General features: G+C 37.1%; 1 protein-coding gene across 5 annotated transcripts in view; it reads left to right on the top strand.

Annotated features, from left to right (window-relative positions):
* The window catches only part of SENP7 (SUMO specific peptidase 7), a 164,126-nt gene that overhangs the window by 27,422 nt on the left and 112,871 nt on the right, over positions 1-23,833 (top strand). For all 5 annotated transcript variants that reach the window (XM_082696193.1, XM_082696196.1, XM_082696195.1 and 2 more), the window contains 2 exons: positions 1,571-1,669; positions 23,315-23,412. In XM_082696193.1, the coding sequence (XP_082552319.1) occupies positions 1,571-1,669; positions 23,315-23,412 (197 nt within the window). The remainder of the gene's footprint in view (positions 1-1,570; positions 1,670-23,314; positions 23,413-23,833) is intronic.

Here is a 23,833-nt window from a genome sequence, read left to right as displayed (position 1 = left end):
AGTGCCCCTGGGCAGTGGGGAGGAGCAGAAGCAGGGGGAGAAGCAAGATGTTAAGTTGAGCAGGAACCTGGTTATGGGACTCAATCCCAGGACCCCGAGATCACAAACTGAGCTGAAAGCAGATGCTTAACTGACTGAGTCATCCTGGCACCCAGAGCACTCTCTTTTAAAGACCTCCACAGCCTGGAGAAGAGGGACATGTAGACAAATATTTATAATATAGTTTGATACATATATTATAAGTAACATAATAGAAATGTACCAAGTACTATTACCTAGAGAAAGGAATGCTTTGGTGTAGGAGTGACAGTTGTGTGGATAGAAGAATAATTTTGAGCTGAATCTGAAGTATTTAATAAGGGAAAAATAGAGGGAAGGGGAATTCATACATACATACAAAGGAAGCAGTACGTACAAAGGTCTAAATATATAAAATAATGCATGTTTGAAGGAAGTTGAGTAAATGGTGTGGTTGGGATGTAGAGTTGGTGATATGTGGGTGATGTTAAAGATCGCAGATTGTTAAAGAGTTTTATCTGTAAGTAGCAGGTGCCATTGTTGTTTGTTAAATGTAATGATCATTAGATTTGCATATTAGAGAACTATGGGGATAGCATTTGAAAGATGAGAAGAGGGAGAGACTGTGGGTAAGAGATGGTTAGGGGGCTATTGGGATACTTAATTTATCTACCTTAATACTGAATGAGAGGTTTTAAATTTTTATTTATTTATTCTTAAAGATTTATTTACTTATTTTTGTACACACGTGCGTGCACACAAGAGAGAGAGAGAGAGAGAACAAGCATTGGGAGGGGTAGAGGGAGAACCACACTCCCCACTGAGCAGGGAGCCCAGCACCAGGGGATCATGACCTGAGCCGAAGGCAGACGCTTAACCGACCGAGCCACCCAGACATCTGAATAAGAGGTTTTTTAAATAAAATTATATTTAGCTGTCTGTAAATTAAGCACTGAATTTAAAACTCTTTAAAACTAATTGCAAAACAAAAATAATAAAACTAATTGCCAAATGGGGCATGTGGTTGGCTCAGCCATTAGATCATACGACTCTTGATCTGGGGGTCATGAGTTCAAGCCTCACGTTAGGTGTAGTGCTTATTTAAAAAAACAAAAAACCCACTTGACTTATTCTCCCTGATATGAGGAAGTGGTGATGCAACATGGGGGCTTGAGGGGGTAGGAGAAGAATAAATGAAACAAGATGGGATTGGGAGGGAGACAAACCATAAATGACTCTTAATCTCACAAAACAAACTGAGTGTTGCTGGGGGTAGGGGGGTTGGGGGAAGGGGGGTGGGGTTATGGACATTGGGGAGGGTATGTGCTTTGGTGAGTGCTGTGAAGTGTGTAAACCTGGCGATTCACAGACCTGGGGATAAAAATATGTTTATAAAAAATAAAAAATTTAAAAACAGACAAACAAAAAACCCAAAACACTAATAGCAAAATATTAAGGCGGGTTAATATAATGGTCCTGTTAGTTCGATTAACATGATTCAATTCTTATTTATATTTCAGTTAAATCAATTATTTTCTCATTCTGATTTCAGATAACACAGATGTTAAATGCGAAACCAGAAGATGTTCATGTTCAGTCACCACTGTCCAAATTAAGAAGCTCAGAACACTGGGATCTCCCTTTGCAGGGGGTAAATAAAAACTAATTTCTTTTAAGTACATAGTGTTGTTTGGTGTGTTTAAAATATTTTAATAAAACTGAATTTTCGTTTTCTTATATATGCTTGCTGGGGTTTTCTTATATTATTTGTAGTTTTTAATTTGTTTATTTCTGGTATTTGTTGAAGTGATGCTTTGAGATTAGGGTCTTCTTTAGTTTAGTTTAGTTTGTATGATTATTTTCTTGAAATTTAAATCTCATTATTGGAAAACATATTTTAAATTTATGAGAATATTAAGCTTATTGGAATTATTTGCTCTTTTGCTCTTGTTTTGTAAATTTGAGAGGATATATCTTAAAATGTGGTGGAACTATACTTTAAAAAGGTACTCTAATTATAAATCTGGACTTTGATTTTATTGCTATTAAGCATTATTATGGAACTTTCATGAATAAGGCTTAAGATGGCACTTTTTTTTCCCCTAAAGATTTCATTTGTTTGAGAGAGAGAGAAAAAGAGAGAGAGGGACAGGGTGCACAGGCAGGGGGTGGGGCAGACACAGGGAGAGGGTGAAGTAGGCGTCCTGTTGAGCTGGGAGCCGGAAGCGGGTCTCGATACCAGGACACTGGAATCATTACCTAAGCCAAAGACAGATGCTTAACTGACTGAGCCACCCAGGTGCCCCCAAGATGGCACATTTTAAATATTTTTCCTTGTGCTGGTACAACTCATGGTCATTAAAAAAATTTTTTTTTTATTAACATATAATGTATTATTAGCCCCGGGGGTATAGGTGTGTGTATCACCAGGTTTACACACTTCATAGCACATACCTTCCCCAATGTCCATAACCCCACCACCTTCTCCCTATCCCCCTCCCACCGGCAACCCTCAGTTTGTTTTGTGAGATTAAGAATCTCTTATGGTTTGTCTCCCTCCCAATCCCATCTTGTTTCATTTATTCTTTTCCTACCCCCCAAACCCCCCACGTTGCCTCTCAACTTCCTCATATCAGGGAGCTCATATGAAAATTGTCTTTCTCCGGGGCGCCTGAGTGGCTCAGTGGGTTAAAGCCTCTGCCTTCGGCTCAGGTCATGATCCTGGAGTCCTAGGGTTGAGCCCCAGGTTGGGCTCTCTGCTCAGCGGGGAGCCTGCTTCCCCCTCTCTCTCTGCCTGCCTCTCTGCCTACTTGTGATCTCTGTCTGTCAAATAAATAAATTTAAAAAAAAGAGAGAAAAGAAAATTGTCTTTCTCTGATTGACTTATTTTGTTAAGTATAATACCCTCTAGTTCCATCCATGTTGTCACAAATGGTAAGATTTCATTTCTTTTGATGGCTGCATAGTATTCCATTGTATATATACCACATCTTTATCCATTCATCTGTTGATGGACATCTAGGTTCTTTCCATAGTTTGGCTATTGTGGACATCACTGCTATAAACATTCAGGTGCATGTGCCCCTTCGGATCGCTACATTTTTATCTTTAAGGTAAATACCCAGTAGTGCAATTGCTGAGTCATAGGGTAGCTCTATGTTCAACTTTTTGAGGAACTTCCATGCTGTTTTCCAGAGTGGCTGCACCAGCTTGCATTCCCACCAAGAGTGTAGGAGGGTTTCCCTTTCTCCATATCCTCGCCAGCATCTGTCATTTCCTGACTTGTTAATTTTAGCCACTCTGACTGGTGTGAGGTGGTATCTCATTGTGGTTTTCATTTGTATTTCCTGGATGCTGAGTGATGTGGAGCACTTTTTCATGTGTCTGTTGGCCATCTGGATGTCTTCTTTGCAGAAATGTCTGTTTATGTCCTCTGCCCATTTCTTGATTGGATTATTTGTTCTTTGGGTGTTGAATTTGCCAAGTTCTTTATAGATTTTGGATACTAGCCCTTTACCTGATATGTCATTTGCAAATATCTTCTCCCATTTATGTCAGTTGTCTTTTGGCTTTGTTGACCATGCTGTGCAAAAGCTTTTGATCTTGATGAAATCCCAATAGTTCATTTTTGCCCTTGTTTCCCTTGCCTTTGGCGATGTTCCTAGAAAGAAGTTACTGCGGCTGAGGGAGGTCAAAGAGGTTGCTGCCTGTGTTTTCCTTAAGGATTTTGATAGATTCTTTTTTCACATTGAGGTCCTTCATCCATTTTGAGTCTGTTTTCATGTGTGGTGTAAGGAAATGGTCCAGATTCATTTTTTTGCATGTGGCTGTCCAATTTTCCCAACACCATTTGTTGAAGAGACTTTTTTTCTATTGGACATTTTTCCTGCTTTGTTGAATATTAGTTGACCATAGAGCTAAGAGTCAATTTCTGGGCTCTCTATTCTGTTCCATTGATCTGTATGTCTCTTTTTGTGCCAGTACCATACTACCTTGATGATGACAGCTTTATAATAGAGCTTGAAGTCTGGAATTGTGATGCTACCAACTTTGGCTTTCCTTTTCAATATTCCTCTGGCTATTTGATATCTTTTCTGGTTCCAAATGAATTTTAGGATTATTTGTTCCATTTCTTTGAAAAAAATGGATGGGATTTTGACAGAGATTGCATTAAACGTGTAGATTGCTTTAGGTAGCATAGACATTTTCACAATATTTGTTCTTCCAATCCATGAGCATGGAACATTTTTCCATTTCTTTGTGTCTTCCTCAATTTCTTTCATGAGTACTTTATAGTTTTCTGAGTATAGATTCTTTGCCTCTTCAGTTAGGTTTATTCCTAGGTATCTTATGGTTTTGGGTGCAATTGTAAATGGGATTGACTCCTTTCTATTTCTCCTGTCTTGTTGTTGGTGTAAAGAAATGCAGCTGATTTCTGTGCATTGATTTTATATCGTGAAGCTTTACTGAATTCCTGTACAAGTTCTAGCAGATTTGGAGTGGAGTCTTTTGGGTTTTCCACATATAGTATCATATCATCTGCAAAGAGTGATAGTTTGACTTCTTCTTTGCCAATTTGGATGCCTCTAATTTCCTTTTGTTGTCTGATTGTTGAGGCTAGGACTTCTAGTACTATGTACTATGTTGAATAGCAGTGGTGATAATGGACATCCCTGCCGTGTTCCTGACCTTAGTGGAAAAGCTCTCAGTTTTTCTCCATTGAGAATGATATTCGCTGTGGGTTCTTCATAGATGGCTTTGATGATATTGAGGTATGTACCCTCTATCCCTACACTTTGAAGAGTTTTGATCAGGAAAGGATGCTGTGGTTTGTCAAATGCTTTTTCAGCATGTATTGAGAGTATCATATGGTTCTTGTTCTTTCTTTTATTAATGTATTGTATCACATTGATTGATTTGCGGATGTTGAACCAACCTTACAGCCCTGGAATAAATCTTACTTGGTCGTGGTCAATAATCCTTTGAATGTACTGTTGGATCCTATTGTTAGTATTTTGGTGAGAATTTTCACATATATGTTCATCAAGGATATTGGTCTGTAATTCTCTTTTTTGATGGGATCCTTGTCTGGTTTTGGGATCAAGGTAATGCTGGCCTCATAAAATGAGTTTGGAACTTTTCCTTCTATTTCTATTTTTTGGAACAGTTTCAGGAAAAGAGGAATTAATTCTTCTGTAAATGTTTGGTAAAATTCCCCTGGGAAGCCGACTGTCCCTGGTCTCTTGTTTGTTTGGAGATTTTTGGTGAATGCTTCAACCTCGTTACTGGTTATGGGTCTGTTCAGGTTTTCTTTTTCTTCCTGGTTGAGTTTTAGTAATTTCTATTTCTCTAGGAATGCATCCGTGTCTTCCAGATTGTCAAATTTTCTGGCATAGAGTTGCTCATAATATGTTCTTATAATTGTTTGTGTTTCTTTGGTGTTGGTTGTGATCTCTCCTCTTTCATTCATGATTTTATTTATTTGGGTCCTTTCTCTTTTCTTTTTGATAAGTTTGGCCAGGGATTTATCAATCTTATTAATTCTTTAAAGAACCAGCTCCTAGTTTCCTTGATTTGTTGTTGTTTTTTTGGTTTCTGCTTTGATCTTTATTATTTCTCTTCTCCTGCTGGGTTTAGGTTTCTTTGTTGTTCTTTCTCCAGCTCCTTTAGGTGTAGGGTTAGGTTGTGTATTTGAGACCTTTCTTGTTTCTTGAGAAAGGCTTGTATTGCTATATATTTTCCTCTCAGGACTGCCTTTGTTGTGTCCCACAGATTTTGAACCATTATGTTTTCATTATCATTTGTTTCCATGAATGTTTTCAATTCTTCTTTAATTTCCTGGTTGACCCATTGATTCTTTAGAAGGATGCTGTTTAGTCTTCATGTGTTTGGGTTCTTCCCAAATTTCCTCTTGTGATTGAGTTCTAGCTTCAGAGCATTGTGGTCTGAAATATGCAGGGAATGATCCCAATCTTTTGATAATGGTTGAGACCTGATTTGTGACCCAGGATATGATCTATTCTGGAGAATGTTCCATGTGAACTAGAGAAGAATGTATATTCTGTTGCTTTGGGATGGAATGTTCTGTATATATCTGTGATGTCCATCTGGTCCAGTGTGTCATTTAAGGGTTTTATTGTGTGCCACGGATCACAGTTTAAGGTAACCCTGAGTTGAGCGCTCTCTCCTCAGCTCTGTCTCTGTAGCCAGCTTTCCTTCTCTAATATCTGTGAGCTCTGTGACACTCACACACCCCCAATCCTTCTGTGACCCCGTGGGACCCGAGACCACGCTGTCTGTGCATGGGCTTCACCCCAGCTTAGCCTCTGGAGCGATGTCCCTCAGTGGAGCAGACTTTTAAAAGTTCTGATTTTGGGGGCATCTGGGTGGCTCAGTGCGTTAACCCTCTACCTTTGGCTCAGGTCATGATCTCAGGGTCCTGGGATCAAGCCCCGCATCGGGCTCTCTGCTCATCAGGGAGCTGCTTTCTCCCCCTTTCTCCATGCTTGCCTCTCCGCCTACTTGTGAACTCTCTCTCTCTGTTAAATAAATGAAAAAAAAACAAAAAAGTTCTGATTTTGTGCTCCATTGCTCTGCCGCTTTCTGGGAGCTGGCCCGTCACCCCGCGGTCTTTCTTCCCATTGCTTTGGATTCACTTCTCCGCAGGTCCTGCCTTTCAGAAAGTGGTCTATTTTCTGTTTCTAGAATTGCTGCTCTTCTCCTCTTTGATCTCCTGTTAGAATTGTATGTGTTTGGAATGGTTTGATAAACTATCTAGGCGATCTCCTGCTACCTGATATAATATCAGCCTGCTACTTCTCTGTGATCTTGACTCCTCCCCTCATGGTCATTTTTTAAAAATAGAACTTTTCTCAGATTTTCCAGTTTGTCCATTTGAGCCTGTATTAATCTGCTAGGCTAACATAAGAAAATATCACAGACTGGGTGGCTAAACATCAGAAATTTATTTTCCAATAGTTCTGGAGGCTGAAGTCCACGATTAAGGTGCCAGTAGGGCTGGTTTCTGTAAGCCTTTTCTCTTTGGTTTATAGATGGTCATTTTCTTGCTGTTTCTTCCTATGACCTTTTTTTCTATATACTCACATTTCTGGTACTTCTCTTCTTATAAGGATGCCAGTCCTGTTGGATTAAGTCCCTACCCTTACGACCTCATTTAAACTTAATTAACTTTGTAAAGGCCCCATTTCCACATATAGTTATATTGACAGTGAGGACTTTAATATATGATATTGGCAGGAGAAGCACAATTCAGTTCATAACATTAGCATTTTAGGATAGCAAATTTTAAGTCATGTTGAATATGTTTTTATGTACAGACGAGAAAAATTAACCATTTATTCTAACTCGTTCTCAGAGGAAAGATTTGTCATTAATAGTAGTTGCTTTAACATTATTTAAAAATTTGACTGTCATAATACATTTGTTTCTTATACAAGGCACAAAAAACAGAAATAATAAATGAGATAAGATGACTTATGCTGGGGTGCCTGGGTGGCTCAGTGGGTTAAAGCCTCTGCCTTCAGCTCAGGTCATGATCCCAGGGTTCTGGGATTAAGCCCCGCATCAAGCTCTCTGCTCAGCAGGGAACCTGCTTCCTCCTCTCTCTCTCTGCCTGGTTCTCTGACTACTTGTGATCTCTGTCAAATAAATAAATAAAATCTTAAAAAAAAAAAGATGACTTGTGTTGAGATAAAAAGGAAAAAATTGCTTAAGGTTAGAAAATTTGGGGTGTATAGAAAGGTATCGGTGAAATAAATAAATACTCTTTCTCTGTTCCTTTTTCCTAATAGCAACCACCATTAATAGTTTTTTTCATCTTTTTGAAGAAAAAAAATGCATCTGCCTACATAAATAATAATTTGTATATATGTTCATACAATACTCTTTCATATTTTGCTTCTTTTGCTCAGTAAAATGTTGAAATCCATCCCTGTTTTGCATCTATCAGTAGTTTGTTCCTTTTTATTACTAAGTAGTATTTCATTTTGTGGCTATAACACAATTTGTTTATTTAATTCTTCTGTTGATGGACTTTTGGGCTTAGTTTTAATTTTCATTTTCCTGATGACTAATGGTATTAAGACATTTTCATATGTTGATTGGCTATCATATATCTTTTTTGGGAAGTGTGTGTTCAGTTTTTTTGCTCTTTTAAAATAAATTTTATTGAGAGTTAATTTTTTGCAATTAAATTAATCCATTTTAATTCTTCTTTGAACTTTGACAAATGTATATGCTTTTGCAGCCATCACCATAATAAAAGGGTGTGTGTGTGTTTGTGTTTTTTTCCTTAGTGTACAGTTCTGAATTACAGGATCTGTATAGATTCATATAAGTATCATGACAATGAAGATATTATGCTGTCCCATTACTCCAGAAAATCCCCTGGTGCTGTCTCCTTTGTAATTATACTCTGTTCCCACTTTTAACCCTTGGTGATGTTGTTTTCTGTAGCTATACCTCTACATTTTCCAGAATGTCACATAAAATGGAATCCTAGAGTGTATAATATTTTGAGAATGACTTTTTATTTAGCATAATGTCATTGAAATTCATTCATGTTTCTGTGTGTATCAGTAGTTTATTCCTCCCATTAAGGGACATATGGGTTGTTTCCAGATTTTGGGCATTAGGAATAAAGTTCCTATAAGTGTTTGCATTTTTTTTTTTTTTTGTGAGCATAAATTTTAGTTTCTCTGGGTAAATATTTAGGAGTGGGATTCCTGGGTCATATGATAACTGTATATTAATTGACAAACCGTTTTTCAGAGTGTTTGTACCATTTTGCATTCTCACCAGCAATGTGTGGAGAGTTCTGGGTGCTCTATATTTTTCTTAGCACTTGATATAGTCAGTTTGTTAATTTTTTTAGTTAATGGATTTTATTTTTAGAGTAATTTTAGCTTTACAGAAAAATTGAAGGGGTGGTACCAGCAATACCCATATGCCCCTCAATTCCCCTTCCCCTATTACTCCCACATACTTTCCTTTATTAATATCTTTGCATCAATGTGGTATATTTGTTACAGTTGATAAGCCAGTACTGGTAAGTTATTATTATTTCTTGGATATAATTGACCTATAACATTGTATTAGCTTTAGGTATACAATATAATAATTTGATATATGTTTATATTGCAGAATGATTAGCTAATATCTGTTAACACATAGTAATAGTTTTCTTATATATTTCTTAAAGATTTTATTTATTTATTTGACAGAGAGAGAGAGAGATCATAGTTAGGCAGAGAGGCAGGCAGAGAGAAAGGGGGAAGCAGGCTTCCCACCGAGCAGAGAGCCCAATGTGGGGCTCGATCCCAGGACCCTGACATCATGACCTGGGCTGAAGGCAGAGGCTTTAACCCACTGAGCCACCCAGGTACCCCAGTAATAGTTTTCTCTTGATGAGACTTTTAACATCTCTTAGCAACTTTCAGGTAAATAATCAATATTGTTAAGTAAATCACCATGCTGTATATTACATTCCTGGGACTTATTTATCTTATAACTTAATGTTTGTACTTTTTGACCCCTTTCACTCACTTTGCTCACTCTCCACCTCTGGTAACTACAAATTTGTTCTTTTTATAAGTTTGGTGTTTTTTTTTTTTTTCCCCTTAGATTCCTCCTGTGAGTGAACTCATACAGTATTTATTTGTTTGTTTGTTTTCGGTCTGACTTATTTCAGTTAGCATTAGGCCCTCAGGGTCCATCCTAAGTTCAAGATTTTTGGTGGCATCTTTAAGCTTTTCTATATATAATATCATGTCACCTGTGAATAGAGACAATTTTACTTCCTTTTGATTTGGTTGTCTTTTATTTATTTATTTTTTGCCTAATTGCAAGATTTGGTTAGTATTCTGTTAAAGTGGGTAGAGTTGGAATCCTTGTCTTCTTCCTGATTTTAGAGGAAAAACTTTCAGCTTTTCACGATTGAGTATGATAAGCACTGTGCACTATGATATATGACCTTTATTATATTTAGGTACATTCATTGAGAGTTTTTATTAAACTCTCATTGAGAGTTTACTTCATTGAGAGTTTTTATTAAAGAATGGATGTTGAATTTTGTCAGATGCTTTTTCTGCATCTGTTGAGATGATATGTTTTACTTTTATTTTGTTAATGGGGTGTATCACCTTCACTGATGGGTGGATGCTGAACCTTCCTTGCATCCCTAGAATAAATCCTATTTGATCATGGTGTATGATTCTTTTGTATGGTTGAATTGGATTTGCTAATATTTTATTGAGGAATTTTGTATCTATTTTTATCAGGGATATTGGTCTGTAATTTTCTTTCCTTTAAAAGATTTTATATGTTTATTTGAGAGTGAGTGTGAGAGGCAGAGAGAGCATGAGTGGTAGGGAGGAGCAGTGGGAAAGGAAGAAGCAGACTCCCCACTGAGCAGGGAGCCAAGTACGGTGCTCAATCCCAGTTAGGGTGCCAGTTGTAGGGTCCAAATCCTTTGTACCTTAGGCGAAGCTAGGAGTTCTCAATTCTCTCCTGGTTGTGTTCCATTTTGCCAGGGGTGGTGTTTATGGTTAGATTATCTCAGCTTCTCCTGCATGTTTCAATGCTTTTTCTCAATCCTGTAATATTTAGAGGAGTTGTTCAGCTAGTTTCTGGGTTTTTTCAGAGGGAGTTGTTCCATATGTAAATATAGATTTGGTATGTCTGTGGGAGGAAGTGATTTAAGGCTCCTTGTACATTGTCATTAAAATTTTTAAATTTAATTTTATTTATTTATTTGAGTGGGAGAGCGAGAATAAGCAGGAGGAACAGCAGAGGGAGAGGGAGAAACAGACTCTCCACTGAGCAAGGAGCCCAATGTGGGGCTTGATCCCCAGACCCTGGGATCGTGACCTGAGCCGAAGGCAGATGCTTACCCAGCTGAGCATCCCAGGTCCCCCTACAATGTCATTTTGAACTGAAACTATCCCTGGTAGATTATTGTTGGTTGAAGTCCATAGTTTACATTAGGGTTCACATTTTGTCTAGTATATTCTGTGTTTAGACAGTATATTCTGTGTAATGGCATGTATCTGCCATTACAATCTGATACAGAATAATTTCACTGTTAAAAAAATCTTTTGAGGGGCGCCTGGGTGGCTCAGTGGGTTGAGCCACTGCCTTCGGCTCAGGTCATGATCTCAGGATCCTGGGATCGAGTCCCGCGTCGGGCTCTCTGCTTGGCGGGGAGCCTGCTTCCTCCTCTCTCTCTCTCTCTGCCTGCCTCTCTGCCTACTTGTGATGTCTCTCTGTCAAATAAATAAATAAATAAATCTTTTTAAAAAAAAGAAAAAAAAATCTTTTGAGGGACACCTGCGTGGCTCAGTGGGTTAAGCCGCTGCCTTCGGCTCAGGTCATGATTCCAGGGTCCTGGGATCGAGTCCTGCATCGGGCTCCTTGCTCAGCAGCGAGCCTGCCTCTCTCTCTGCCTCTGCCTGCCTCTCTGCCTGCTTGTGTGCTTTCTCTCTCTCTCTTTCTGAGAAATAAATAAATAAAATCTTTAAAAAAATCTTAAAAAAAAATCTTTTGTGCTCCACTGATCTTTTTAATAATGTTCAGTTTCACTTTTTCTATAATGTCACATGGAATCATACAGCCCTTTTAGATTGTCTTCTTCCACTTAGCAATATGATTTACCTTCATTAATGTCTTTTTTTGTGGCTTGATAGCTCGTTTCTTTAAAAAAAAGAATTTATGGGGGGCACCTTGGTGACTGAGTTAAGCATCCAGCTTGTTTTTGGCTTAGGTCATGATCTCAAGGTTCTGAGATTAAGCTCATCACATCAGGCTCCTCGCTCAGCAGGGAGTCTGCTTCTTTTCTCCCTCTCCCTCTGTCTTTCCACCTACCCATGCATTCTCTCTATTTCCCTCACAAAAATAAATAAATCTTTAAATAAATCTTTTATAAGACTATTTCTTAGAGCTTTAGGTTTGCAGCAAATTGAGTAGAAAGTAGTTTCCATATGTCCCTTGCCTCCACACATGCGCAGCCTATCCCACTGTTCCTTGTTTTTAGTGCTGAATAATTTCCATTAAGTGGATGTAGCACAGTTTGTTTACCCATCACCTGTTGAAAGATATCTTGGTTGCTTTCAAGTTTTGGCAATTATGAATAAAGACACAGTAAACATTTATGTGCAAGTTTTTGTGTGGACATGTTTCTGAATTGTTTCACTAAATACCAAGGATTGCAGTTGTTGGATTGTATGTTAAGTGTGTATTTAGTTTTGTCAGGAATTGCTAAACTGTCTTCCAAAATGGTTGTACCATATTGCATTCCCACCTGCATCTAATGGGATTTTCTGATGCTCCACATTCTAGTTGACATTTGGTATTGTCAGTGTTTTGTGTTTTAGCAATCCTAATACATATATAGTGGTATCTTGTTTTAACTTGCAGTTTGTGATGACATGTTTTCTTGAGTTTCTTTTCATATGCATATTTGGAAGCTGTGTATCTTCTTTGGTGAGGTGTGCCTTCAGATCTTTGGCTCTTCTTTTTTTTTTTTTCCTTAAAGATTTTATTTATTTATTAGAAAGACAGAGAGAGACCACAAGTAGGCAGAGCAGCAGGCAGAGAGAGAGGGAGAAGCAAACTTCCCCATTGAGTGAGAAGCCCGATGAGGGACTTGATCCCAGGACCCTGAGATCATGACCTGAGATGAAGGCAGTTGCCCAACCGACTGAGCCACCCAGGCACCCCTTGATCTTTGGCTCTTCTTAAAATTGGATTGTTCTCTTATTTTTGAATTTTAGCAGTCTATTGTATATTTTGGATACTGGTCTTTTTATCAGATATGTGTTCTGTAAATTTTTTTTTCCTAGTTTTTGTGTTATCTTTTCATTCCCTTAATGGACTTTTGTAAAATAGAAGTTTTAATTTCAGTGAAGCCCAAATTGTCATTTTTTTTTCTTCTTGGATGGTTGTTTAGGTATTATATTTAAGAAGTACTTGCCTAATCCAAGGTCACCTAGGTTTTTGCTGATGTTGCTTTTAGGAATTTTATAGTTTTGCATTTTAAATTTAGATCTGTTGGCCCATTTTGCATTAATTTTTGTGAAAGGTGTAAGAGTTATGTCTCTATTTGTTTCTACATGGATATTAGCACCATTTGTTGAAAATAATAGCCTTTCTGTATTAAATTGCCATTGTTCCCATGTCATAGATCAGTTGATTTCATTATGTGGATCTATTTCTTAGTGCTTTATTCTGTTCCATTGATCTATTTGTTTATCGTTTTGTAGCTTTGTAATAAGTCTTGATGTTGGGACTGTAAGTTTCCTGAGTTTGTTTTTCTTCAACATTGTATTGGCTATTCTGGGTCTTTGTCTTTCTGTTTAAAATTTAGAATCATTTTGTCAACATCCACAAACTAACTTTCTGGGTTATTGATTTGTGTTGACTTTATAGATCAAGTTGGGAAGACAGCATTGGAATATTGAGTCTTCCTATCCATGTACATGAAATGTCTATTTAGATTTTTTAAAAGATTTTATTTATTTGACAGAGATCCCAAGTAGGCAGAGAGGCAGGCAGAGAGAGAGGAGGAAGCAGGCTCTCCACTGAGCAGAGAGCCTGATGTGGGGCTCGATCCCAGGACCCTGAGACCATGACCTGAGCTGAAGGCAGAAGCTTAACTTTCTGAGCCACCCAGACACCCCCTATTTAGATCTTTGATACCTTTTAATACAGTTTTGTGTTTTTTGTCATATAGATTTTATGTGTGTGGTTTTTTTTTGATTTGCACATATATATATATATATTTTGTGCTAATGTAGATTTTTTTTTTAAAGATTTTATTTATTTATTTGACAGAGAGAGAGACAGCAAGAGCAGGAACACAAGCAGGGGGAGTGGGAGAGGGAAAGCAGGCTTCCCGCTGAGCAGGGAGCCCAATGTGGGGCTCAATTCCGGGACTGTGGGATCATGACTTGAGCCGAAGGCAGACGTGCAATGAATAAGCCACCCAGGCATCCCAATAGTATTGTTTTTAACTTTAGATTGCAATGTTAATTTAAAAGAAGAAAGTAATTGACTTTTGTAAAAATATCTTGTTTCCTGCACCATGGCTATAATGGCTTATTTGTTGAAGGAGTTGATTTTTTTAAAAAAATTGATTCTTTGGGATTTTACATAGACAGTTATGTCACCTTAAATAAAAGTTTTATTTTTTTCTCCCAATCTGTATTTTTATTTCCTTTACTTATCTTAAAGCATTATCTTGGACTTCCAGTATGAAGCTGAAGAGGAGTGTTGAAAGGATACATCCTTGCTTTGTTTTTGATGTGGAAGCATCTGGTTTCTCACCATTAAGTATATTTTCTGTAGGTTTACTGTAGATGTTCTTTATTAGATTGAGAATATTCCCCTCTATTGCTCCTTTGCTGGAATTCTCTTTAAAAAAATCATAAATGGCTTTTAGAGTTTGTCATATGCTTTTTTCTGTATCTATTGATACGATCGTTGGATTTTTCTTATTTAGCTTGTTGACATCAATGAATTTTCCAATCCATTATCCAGCATCACATATTTGAAATAAATCCTACTTGTTCATGATGTATAATTATTTTTGCCCATTGTTGGATTTGATACTTTTGAGATTTCTGCATCTGTATTTCTAAGAGAGATTGTATGGTTTTACTATCTTATATTTTTCTGGTTTTGATGTTAAGATAATGCTGTCTTTATAGAACGACTTTGGAAATGTTCCTCTGCTTCTGTTTTCTGGAAGAAGTTGTTGAGAATTGGTGTAAGTGGTTTCTTTAAATGTTTAGTAGACTTAACCAGTGAGCCAGTCTGGGTCCAGTGCTTTCTGTTTTAGATGGTGTTAAATATTAATTCAATTTCTTTAATAGATATGAGCCTGTTCAGATTAGGTAATTTTCATTGTGTAAGTTTTGGTAGATTTTGTCTTCAAGGTATTGGTTCATTTCATCTGGGTTATCATATATGTGAGTAGAATTATTTATAGCATTTCTTTATTATTTTTATATAGTGTGCATGGGATTAGTAGTGATTACCTCTCTTTCATTTCTCATATTAGTAATTAGTGTTTTTTTTTTTTTTTCCTTATTTAACCTGGGTTGAGTTTTGTCAGTTTTATTGTTTTTTTTAAGAAGCAACTTTTGGTTTTGAAAGTTTTCCTCTATTGATTTCTTGTTTTCAATTTCATCAATTTCTGTTTTATTTTTCATTTTATCTGCTACTTTGGAGTTAATTTGCTCTTTGTTTTTTACTTTCCAAAGCTAGAAGTTTAGCTTATTTATTTTAGAATTATCTCTTTTTAAAAATTTATTTTATTTTTGGGGCGCCTGGGTGGCTCAGTGGGTTAAGCCTCTGCCTTCGGTTCAGGTCGTGATCTCAGGGTCCTGGGATCGAGCCCCGCATTGGGCTCTCTGCTCAGCAGTGAGCCTGTTTCCCCCTCTCTCTGCCTGCCTCTCTGCCTACTTGTGATCTCTCTCTCTAAAAAAAAAATATATATATATATATTATTTTTTTAAGATTTTATTTTTCTGTTTTTAATTTTCTTTTTTTTAAGATTATTTATTTATTTATTTGACAGACAGAGATCACAAGTAGGCAGAGAGGCAGTCAGAGAGAAAGGAAGGGAAGCAGGCTCCCTGTTGAGCAGAAAGCCCAATGTGGGGCTCAATCCCAGGACCCTGGGATCATGACCTGAGCCGAAGGCAGAGGCTTTAACCCACTGAGTCACCCAGGTGCCCCTGTTTTTAATTTTCTTAAAGTTTTTTTTTTATTAATTATTTTTATTAGTATATAATGTATTATTTGCCCCTGTGAATTGTCATGCTTACACATCTCATAGCACTCACCATATCACATACCCCCAATGTCCATAATCCAACAACCCTCTCCCTACCCCTGCCAAAACCCTCAGTTTGTTTTGTGAGATTAAGAATCTTTTATGGTTTGTCTCCCTCCCGATCCCATCTTATTTCATTTTTTTCCCCTACCTCCCACAAGTCCCCGCCCTGCTTCTCAAATTCCTCATATTAGGGAGATCATATGATAATTGTCTTTCTCTGATTGACTTATTTCGCTCAGCACAATACCCCCTAGTTCCATCCATGTATTGCAAATGGCAAGATTTCTTTTCTTTTGATGGCTGCATAGTATTCCATTGTATATATATTCCACATCTTCTTTATCCATTCATCTGTTGATGGACATCTAGGTTCTTTCCATAGTTTGGCTATTGTGGACATTGTTGCTATAAACATTGGGGTACACGTGCCCCTTCAGATCACTACATTTTTATCTTTAGGGTAAATACCCAATAGTGCAATTACTGAGTCATAAGGTACTCTATATCCAACTTTTTGAGGAACTTCCATACTGTTTTTCAGAGTGGCTGTACCAGCTTGCATTCCCACCATAAGATTTTATTTTATTATTTATTTGAGAGAGAGCAAGAGAGAGTACATATGAAGGGGGGCAGGGCAGAGGGAGAAGCAGACTCCCCACTGAGTAGAGAGCACAATGTGGGACTTGACCCTAGGACCCTGGGATCATGACCTGAGCTGAGGGCAGCTGTGTAGTCGACTGAGCTACCCAGGCTCCCCAAATTGTCTCTTCTTTTAAAATAGATATATCCAATGCAATAAATTCCCCTCTTAGTGTACAAGCTTGAGAAGAATGTATATTCTCTTAATTTTTTTTTTTTTTTAAGATTTTATTTATTTACTTGACAGAGAGAAATCACAAGTAGATGGAGAGGCAGGCAGAGAGAGAGAGAGGGAAGCAGGCTCTCTGCTGAGCAGAGAGCCCGATGCGGGACTCGATCCCAGGACTCTGAGATCATGACCTGAGCCGAAGGCAGAGGCTTAACCCACTGAGCCACCCAGGCGCCCTCTTAATTTTTTTTTAAAAGATTTTATTTATTTATTTGACAGACAGAGATCACAAGTAGGCAGAGAAGCAGGCAGAGGGAGAGGAGGAAGCAGGCTCTCTGCTGAGCAGAGAGCCTGATGCGGGGCTCGATCCCAGGACCCTGAGATCATGACCTGAGCCGAAGGCAGAGGCTTTAACCCAGTGAGCCACCCAGGTGCCCCTATTCTCTTAATTTTTTAAATTTGGAAACCAAGTGCCTAGCATGTAGTAGGCACTCAGTATAATTTATTGAGTCAATTTTTAAATTAAGTTTTTTTGGTGTGTGTGTTCCAAAATTCATTGTTTATACACTACAAGTATTCATAAATGTTAATTGGATACAGTTGATTGATGGTGTTGTTCAGTTTTACTCTGTCCTTACTATTTCCTGCTTTCTGCCTGCTGGATCTGTTTCTGATGGAGTGGTATTAAAGTCTTCAGTTATAATTGTTGATTCTTTTATTTGTCTTTGTATTTTTATCAATTTTTGCCTTATGTATTTTGGTGCTCTATTGTTGAGCACATAGATATTAAAGATTGTTATGGCTTCTTGGAGAATTGACCCCTTTTAACATTATGTAGTATTTCTCTTTATCCCTCTACATTGATAATTTTTCCTTTTCTGGACAGTATAACTACTCTATCTTTCTTTTCATCTGTGTTAGAATGGCATATCTGTATCACTTGACATTTCATATTGTGTTCAGTGTATAGTGGGTCTTTTTTTTTTTTTTTTGCTTTGGATTCATCTTTGAATATTAAACCACCTTTCTGCCCTAGAATAAATCTTAACTGCCTGTATTGTATTATTCTTTTCATGTATTACTTGTCTTGATCTGCTAATTTTTTTGTTGAGTGTTTTTGTTTATGTTTATTGGAGATGTTGGTTTTTAGGTTTTTTTCTTCTGGTACTGCCATTCTGTGGATTCATTATCAATGCAGTACTTACATTATAGAATGAATGGGGAATTGTTCACTTCTAGTTAATGGAATAGAGAATATTGCATTCATTTTCTTACTGAAATGTCTGATTTGCTAGGAAAACTCTCAGGGCCTTTAGAGGCTAGGAGTTAATGGAAGGGAGGGTGGCAAGCTGTGTTTATAAAATGGTAGCAGAAAGGATATGTGTAGCTTAACTATTCTATATCTTGACTTTGGTTGTGGTTACACAGATGTGCACATATGATAAAATAGACTGAACTAAAAATGCACACATACACAAATGTTTGCATATAAAACAGGTGAAATCTTAATAAAGTCACAAATTGTCTCATTGTTAATTTCCTGGTTATATATATTTTCCTGTAGTCATGTAGGTTGTTTGGGAAAAACGTCATTGAAGAGTATACAGGATTTTCCAGACCTTCCCCCATAATTCATCCAGTGGCTCAATAGATACTGGTTAGCAAATAACTTTAGCAAATAATTTCAGTTTATTTTTTTATGTGTTTTCATTACATATTGTTTACTTTGGAAACTGGAAGAAGAGTCAATAGAGTTGAAATTCTGATATAAAGTTAAATCCAGACCAATAATCTCAGTTGGTTGGAAAGTCGTCATACATTTTTATTACAATAAGCTGTGACAGGGGTAAGTAGTTGTAAACAAAGTCAGCATTTTCCTCAAGATACAACTTTGGTCCCTTTTTAGTATCTAAGGAAGCACTCTGTTGAGATTGTGAGTCCCACACCACTTAGAATGCATGTGGAGTTGATTTTGTCCCAGAGAAATTCTAGTAGTTATTGTGGGCCATTTTATTTTATTTTATTTTATTTTATTTTATTTTATTTTATTTTATTTTATTTTATTTTTTGGCCATTTTATTTTCATTAGCATAATATTTTATTTTGGTGTCCTTGTTAGAATGAGAGGGATAAGTTTATGTTACTGAATGCTTTGATCCTGTCTGTGAACAAAGTTTTTTTTTTTCTTTCTAAAAGCCTTTTTTATATTTAAAATAAAATTCATGCTATCTTAACTTTCCTATTTGTGGTCAGGTAGCTTTCAGATTATGTATGGAAATAAATTCCCATTCAAAATAAGTTTGTAGGAGAATTCTTTGTTATCTGATTTTTTATTTTTCAGAGAGAGCATATAATAGGTTCATAGACTAAAAGAAAAACAAATCATAACTGTGAAAAATACAAATTATTAACCCAGCCTACAATTCTTAACTAATTTTTTAAAAAGAGAAAATATGCAAATATTTTAATGTGATATTAACTATAAGAAACAAATGATCAAAGTCTAAGTGAATTTTATTTTCATTTGCTAACATCTGTGGATATACTTCAGGTTACCCTTGGTTATGGTAGGATTCAAGAATTTAGAGTTAATGACATTTTAATAAATCTCCCTCCTATTAAAGTTATCTCTAGTTTGCCTCTCTGAGTTCATCTTATTTTTGTAATAGTTGAAAACTCTCATTCTTTTTTGCCCCCGCTTTGGTGGGAATAATATTTTTGTTGTTTTCTCGGTACGTAATCTGAGGCTCTGTAAAGACTGTAAAGACTCTGAAAGACTAGTACTTTCATCATTTTGTATAAAAAGGCAAACCTGATTATGGTATGATGAGTGGGATACAAACAATTCAATAACATAAAATGTGAAGGTTGCATTGTATAAAAAAGATTTTATTTATTTATTTGACAGAGATCACAAGTAGGCAGAGAGACAGGCAGAGAGGGGGGGGGGGAAGCAAGCTCCCTGCCGAGCAGAGAGCCTGATGTGGGGCTCCATCCCAGGACCCTGGGATCATGGCCCAAGCCTAAGGCAGAGGCTTTAACCCACTGAGCCACCCAGGTGCCCTATGAAGGTTGCATTTACTCTGAGATTAGTGGACCACTTCCAGGGAACTGGTTGGCCAGTAGTTCTGAAGAGTTCAACCCTTAAGCCAAATCATTTCCAGTACTGGTTGCAGGTGGATGTAAATAGATAATATTATTATTATGAGAATTATGAGAAGTGTGGGTATTAAGGAGGGCATGTTTTGCATGGAGCACTGGGTGTGGTGCATAAACAATGAATCTTGGAACACTGGAAAAAAATTAAATAAAAAAAAGTGTTGTCAGTAATAGAGATATGCAAAGCTTATAATGGTTTGTAGAAGAGATTGGTTTACTTTGCTAGAGGTGAGGAAGGTTTCTTGGTGATACTAGAATTGGGGCTAACTGGACAAAGAACTAGGGAGGGTAAAGCATATTCTAGTAAGGAAACATGTCCAAGGATGAAACTGCATAGCACTTTGAGGGAACTACGGATAATTTAGTATTGTCAGAATACAAGATGCATGGGAAGCAGAAGTGAGAAATGAAAACACAATTATTATTATTATTTTCCTTCTTTAGGTAGTCAGAAGCACTTAAGAATTTAAGCAGAAGAATGACATCAGATTTGAATTTTTGAAAGATTTAACTTTCATCATGGAGCAGATGCTAGATTACAGGTTAAGAGACCATTGGCAGGGAATCCCATTAGGATAACATTGTAAGAGTCCTGGTCAGAAATAAAAAGAGGCAGAACTAAGACAGTGATAGTGAAAATCGAGAGAAGATGTAGTTTTAATCTTGTTATATTGATAGATTTACATTTTGTAGTGAGATGAGAGTGACAAATGTGTTTAAGTTGGTATCATGATGGGGGCATTTCTGAGAATTTGTCTAATTTAGAATTAAAGTATTGGGAGGAACATGGGCTTTTTTGGGAGAGAGACTTGGGTTGATTGGTCAAAAACTTCCCTTTCCTTTGATAAAATGTGTTTTATACCATGGAGGACTATGGTGATAATGAGAAAACATAATTTCTAGAGAATTAAAAAAAGTGTTTATCAAGGGCTGACATGTTTAAGACAGTGGTTTGTTTTTCACTACTTAAAATTTTTTTATCTTTTAAGAATTTATTTTAAATTGTGGTAAAATACACATAACATAAAATTTATCATTTTTTTAAAAGATTTTATTTATTTATTTGTCAGAGAGAGAGGGAGAGAGAGCAAGCACAGGTGGACAGTATGGCAGGCAGAGGCAGAGGGAGAAGCAGGCTCCCTGCCGAGCAAGGAGCCCGATGTGGGACTCGATCCCAGGACGCCGGGATCATGACCTGAGCTGAAGGCAGCTGCTTAACCAACTGAGCCACCTAGGCGTCCCTAAAATTTATCATTTTAACCATTTTTAAGGGTACAATTCACTGGCATGAACTACATTCACATTGTTGTGCAACCATTACCACCAGCCATCTCCAGAACTCTTTATATCTTGCAAACCTGAAACACTACCTATTAAACAATACTCCATTCCCCCCTACCCTGGCCCCAGGCAACCACCATTTTACTTTCTGTTTGTACGAATTTGACTATTTTAGATATTTCATATAACTTGAATCATACAGTATCTGTCCTTTTGTTACTGACTTTTTTTCACATCTTTTAATGTCATCGTGTTGGGAAAAACCGAGTTTTCCTCCTTTGTTTCTGATTTACTCTTACACTACTATCATATTTACAATACTTTTGACACCAGTTATGTGTGGGTTTTCCCCTACCAAGCAATGCTCTGTGACACCAGCTGGGTATTCTATAATTTAATTTAGTTATGACACTGCTTGAAAGTAGTGTCAGACCCCACAAGTTAAGGGCTTGGTCCAGGAAGAATGCTTTCATCCTACTTCAGATGCCAGCCAGAAGTCCACCTGTCACCTGTGCTTGTGATCTAGTGGCTATAAATCTGAGGTTCTCCCAGCTACCCCATCAGGTTTGATTACTTTATGCTAGAGATGCTGGGAGAACTCAGGAAAATACTTACATTTATCAGTTTATTAAAGAATATAGTAAAGAATACAATTGAACAGCTAGATGAAGAGATAACACAGGATGAGGTCTGGGAGGTCCAGTGCAGAAGCCTCTGTCCTTGTGCAGTTCACGGGTGTGGTATGTGGATGTGTTCACCAACCTGAAATTACTCTGAACCCCATACTGTTGGGATTTTTATGGAAGCTTCCTCATGTGGGTATAACTTACCAAGTCTGTTTTCAGCTCTTTCCCCCTCTCTAGAGAATGGAGGGTGAGGCTAAAAATTCCAAATTTCTAATTATGGCTTAGTCTTTTTGGTGACCAACCCTCATCCAGGAGCCTTCCAGGAGCCTACCCAGAATAACCTCTTTTATTTTATTTTATTTATTTATTTGACAGATCACAAGTAGGCAGAGAGGCAGGCAGAGAGAGAGAGAGGAGGAAGCAGGTCCCCGCTGAGCAGAGGGCCCGACTGGGGGCTCGATCCCAGGACCCCGGGAACATGGCCTGAGCCTAAGGCAGAGGCCTCAGCCCACTGAGCGACCCAGGTGCCCTGAACAACCTCTTTAGTACAAAAGACACTCCTATCACCCAAGAAATTACAAGGGTTTCAGGAGGCCTATGTTAGGAATGGGGATCCAGGATCAAATATTATAACAAAAGATCCTCCTATCAATCCAGGAAATTGTAAGGGTTTTAGGAGCTCTATACCAGGAAATGGGGCAGAGACCAATATATATATTTTTTGTTCTCCGACAGTCATCAAGGGTTATCCATGTTGTGGCATGTGTGAAAGTTAACTTTTTAAGACTGAATAAAAAAAAGACTGAACAATATTTCATTGTATCCATTTTTTTTTTTTTTTTTACTGATGGGTTACTTGAATCACTTCTACCTTTTAACTTTTGTGAATAGTGCTGCTATAAGCACAGGTGTACAAATCTCTTTAAGGAAAACAGTGTTTTAAACTTAATACATATGTATTATCTTCTGTCCTTGTGAGATAGCGACTATTATGTCCATTTTAATGATAAGGGAACTAATGGAGAGAAGGAAACTAATGCAGAGAAGATAAATAATTTACTTGTCTAGATTCATATTCTTTTGTATTAAATAATTTTAATTTTTGGGTCTAGTCAGATTAAATCTAAACCCTCTTAGTAAAATGTGTGACTCTTTCCTCAAATTTTCCGTTTAGCAATTCATAGGGAACCAGTGTAATCCCTTCCAGTTGTTATAAATGCAACTTCAAAATCACAGACCCCATTTAACTTGGTATATAATAATTTTTATTTCCTTTTGTCTTACAAAATCATATGATTATATAAGCTTTGGAGCCTCAAAATGTTGCATTTCCTAACTAAACTTACCTTGACATTTTAAAATATCCTCCTATTTTTTTGGTGGACTTATATTTCTGTACTAGCAAAAGAGCCAGGGGTTTTTGTGGATTGCACTTTTTTTCTTTTGTGCCCTATTTGGCTGTTTATCTCGAATTTCTAAATAAAAGGAAATTTAAGTGACTAAATAAAAGGAAATTTAATGTTATATTGTCATACTTAGTATTAAATTCCATTTTTTTCCCCCCAGTGGAAAAGAAGCCTAAGAAATAAGGTCCTATCTCTAGACCATAAAAGTAGAAAAGGTGTCCGTGGACGTCCTGTCACTTCTAAAACATCACCAGAAAGGTAAGATAATGTGTGTATGACATAAGATGGACTTATATTGTATATAAATAGTGTGACCATGGGTGATTCATCTAACCTCTTTGGGTCTCAGTTACCATTCTTTTGAAATACAAAGACTGAATTTAAGATTCAATTCTGTTTCTCTTCAAGCTTGGACTTTCTGTGATTCTATGTCATTTTAACTCCTTGTTTTTGTGCATTTGGAACATCTTGATAAACTTTAGCTGATAAAACAAGAGTTAAATATAGACTGATTATAATGCTTGATTCATCATTTGTGGTCTGCAGTAAGAAGGATGCTCAACTTAGCAATTCTGGGACTAGTCATATTGTTAGTGAATTATGGTTATACTAGAATTAAATATTTGGGGGATTGTATTACAGTTAAAGGAAATTTAGAGCACTTTAGGATTGGACGTCT

This window comes from Mustela nivalis, assembly GCF_964662115.1.
Source record: "Mustela nivalis genome assembly, chromosome: 1".
NCBI lineage: Eukaryota > Metazoa > Chordata > Mammalia > Carnivora > Mustelidae > Mustela > Mustela nivalis.
Note: the sequence above shows the minus strand (reverse complement) of the source record. Positions and strands in the feature narration are given on the sequence as shown.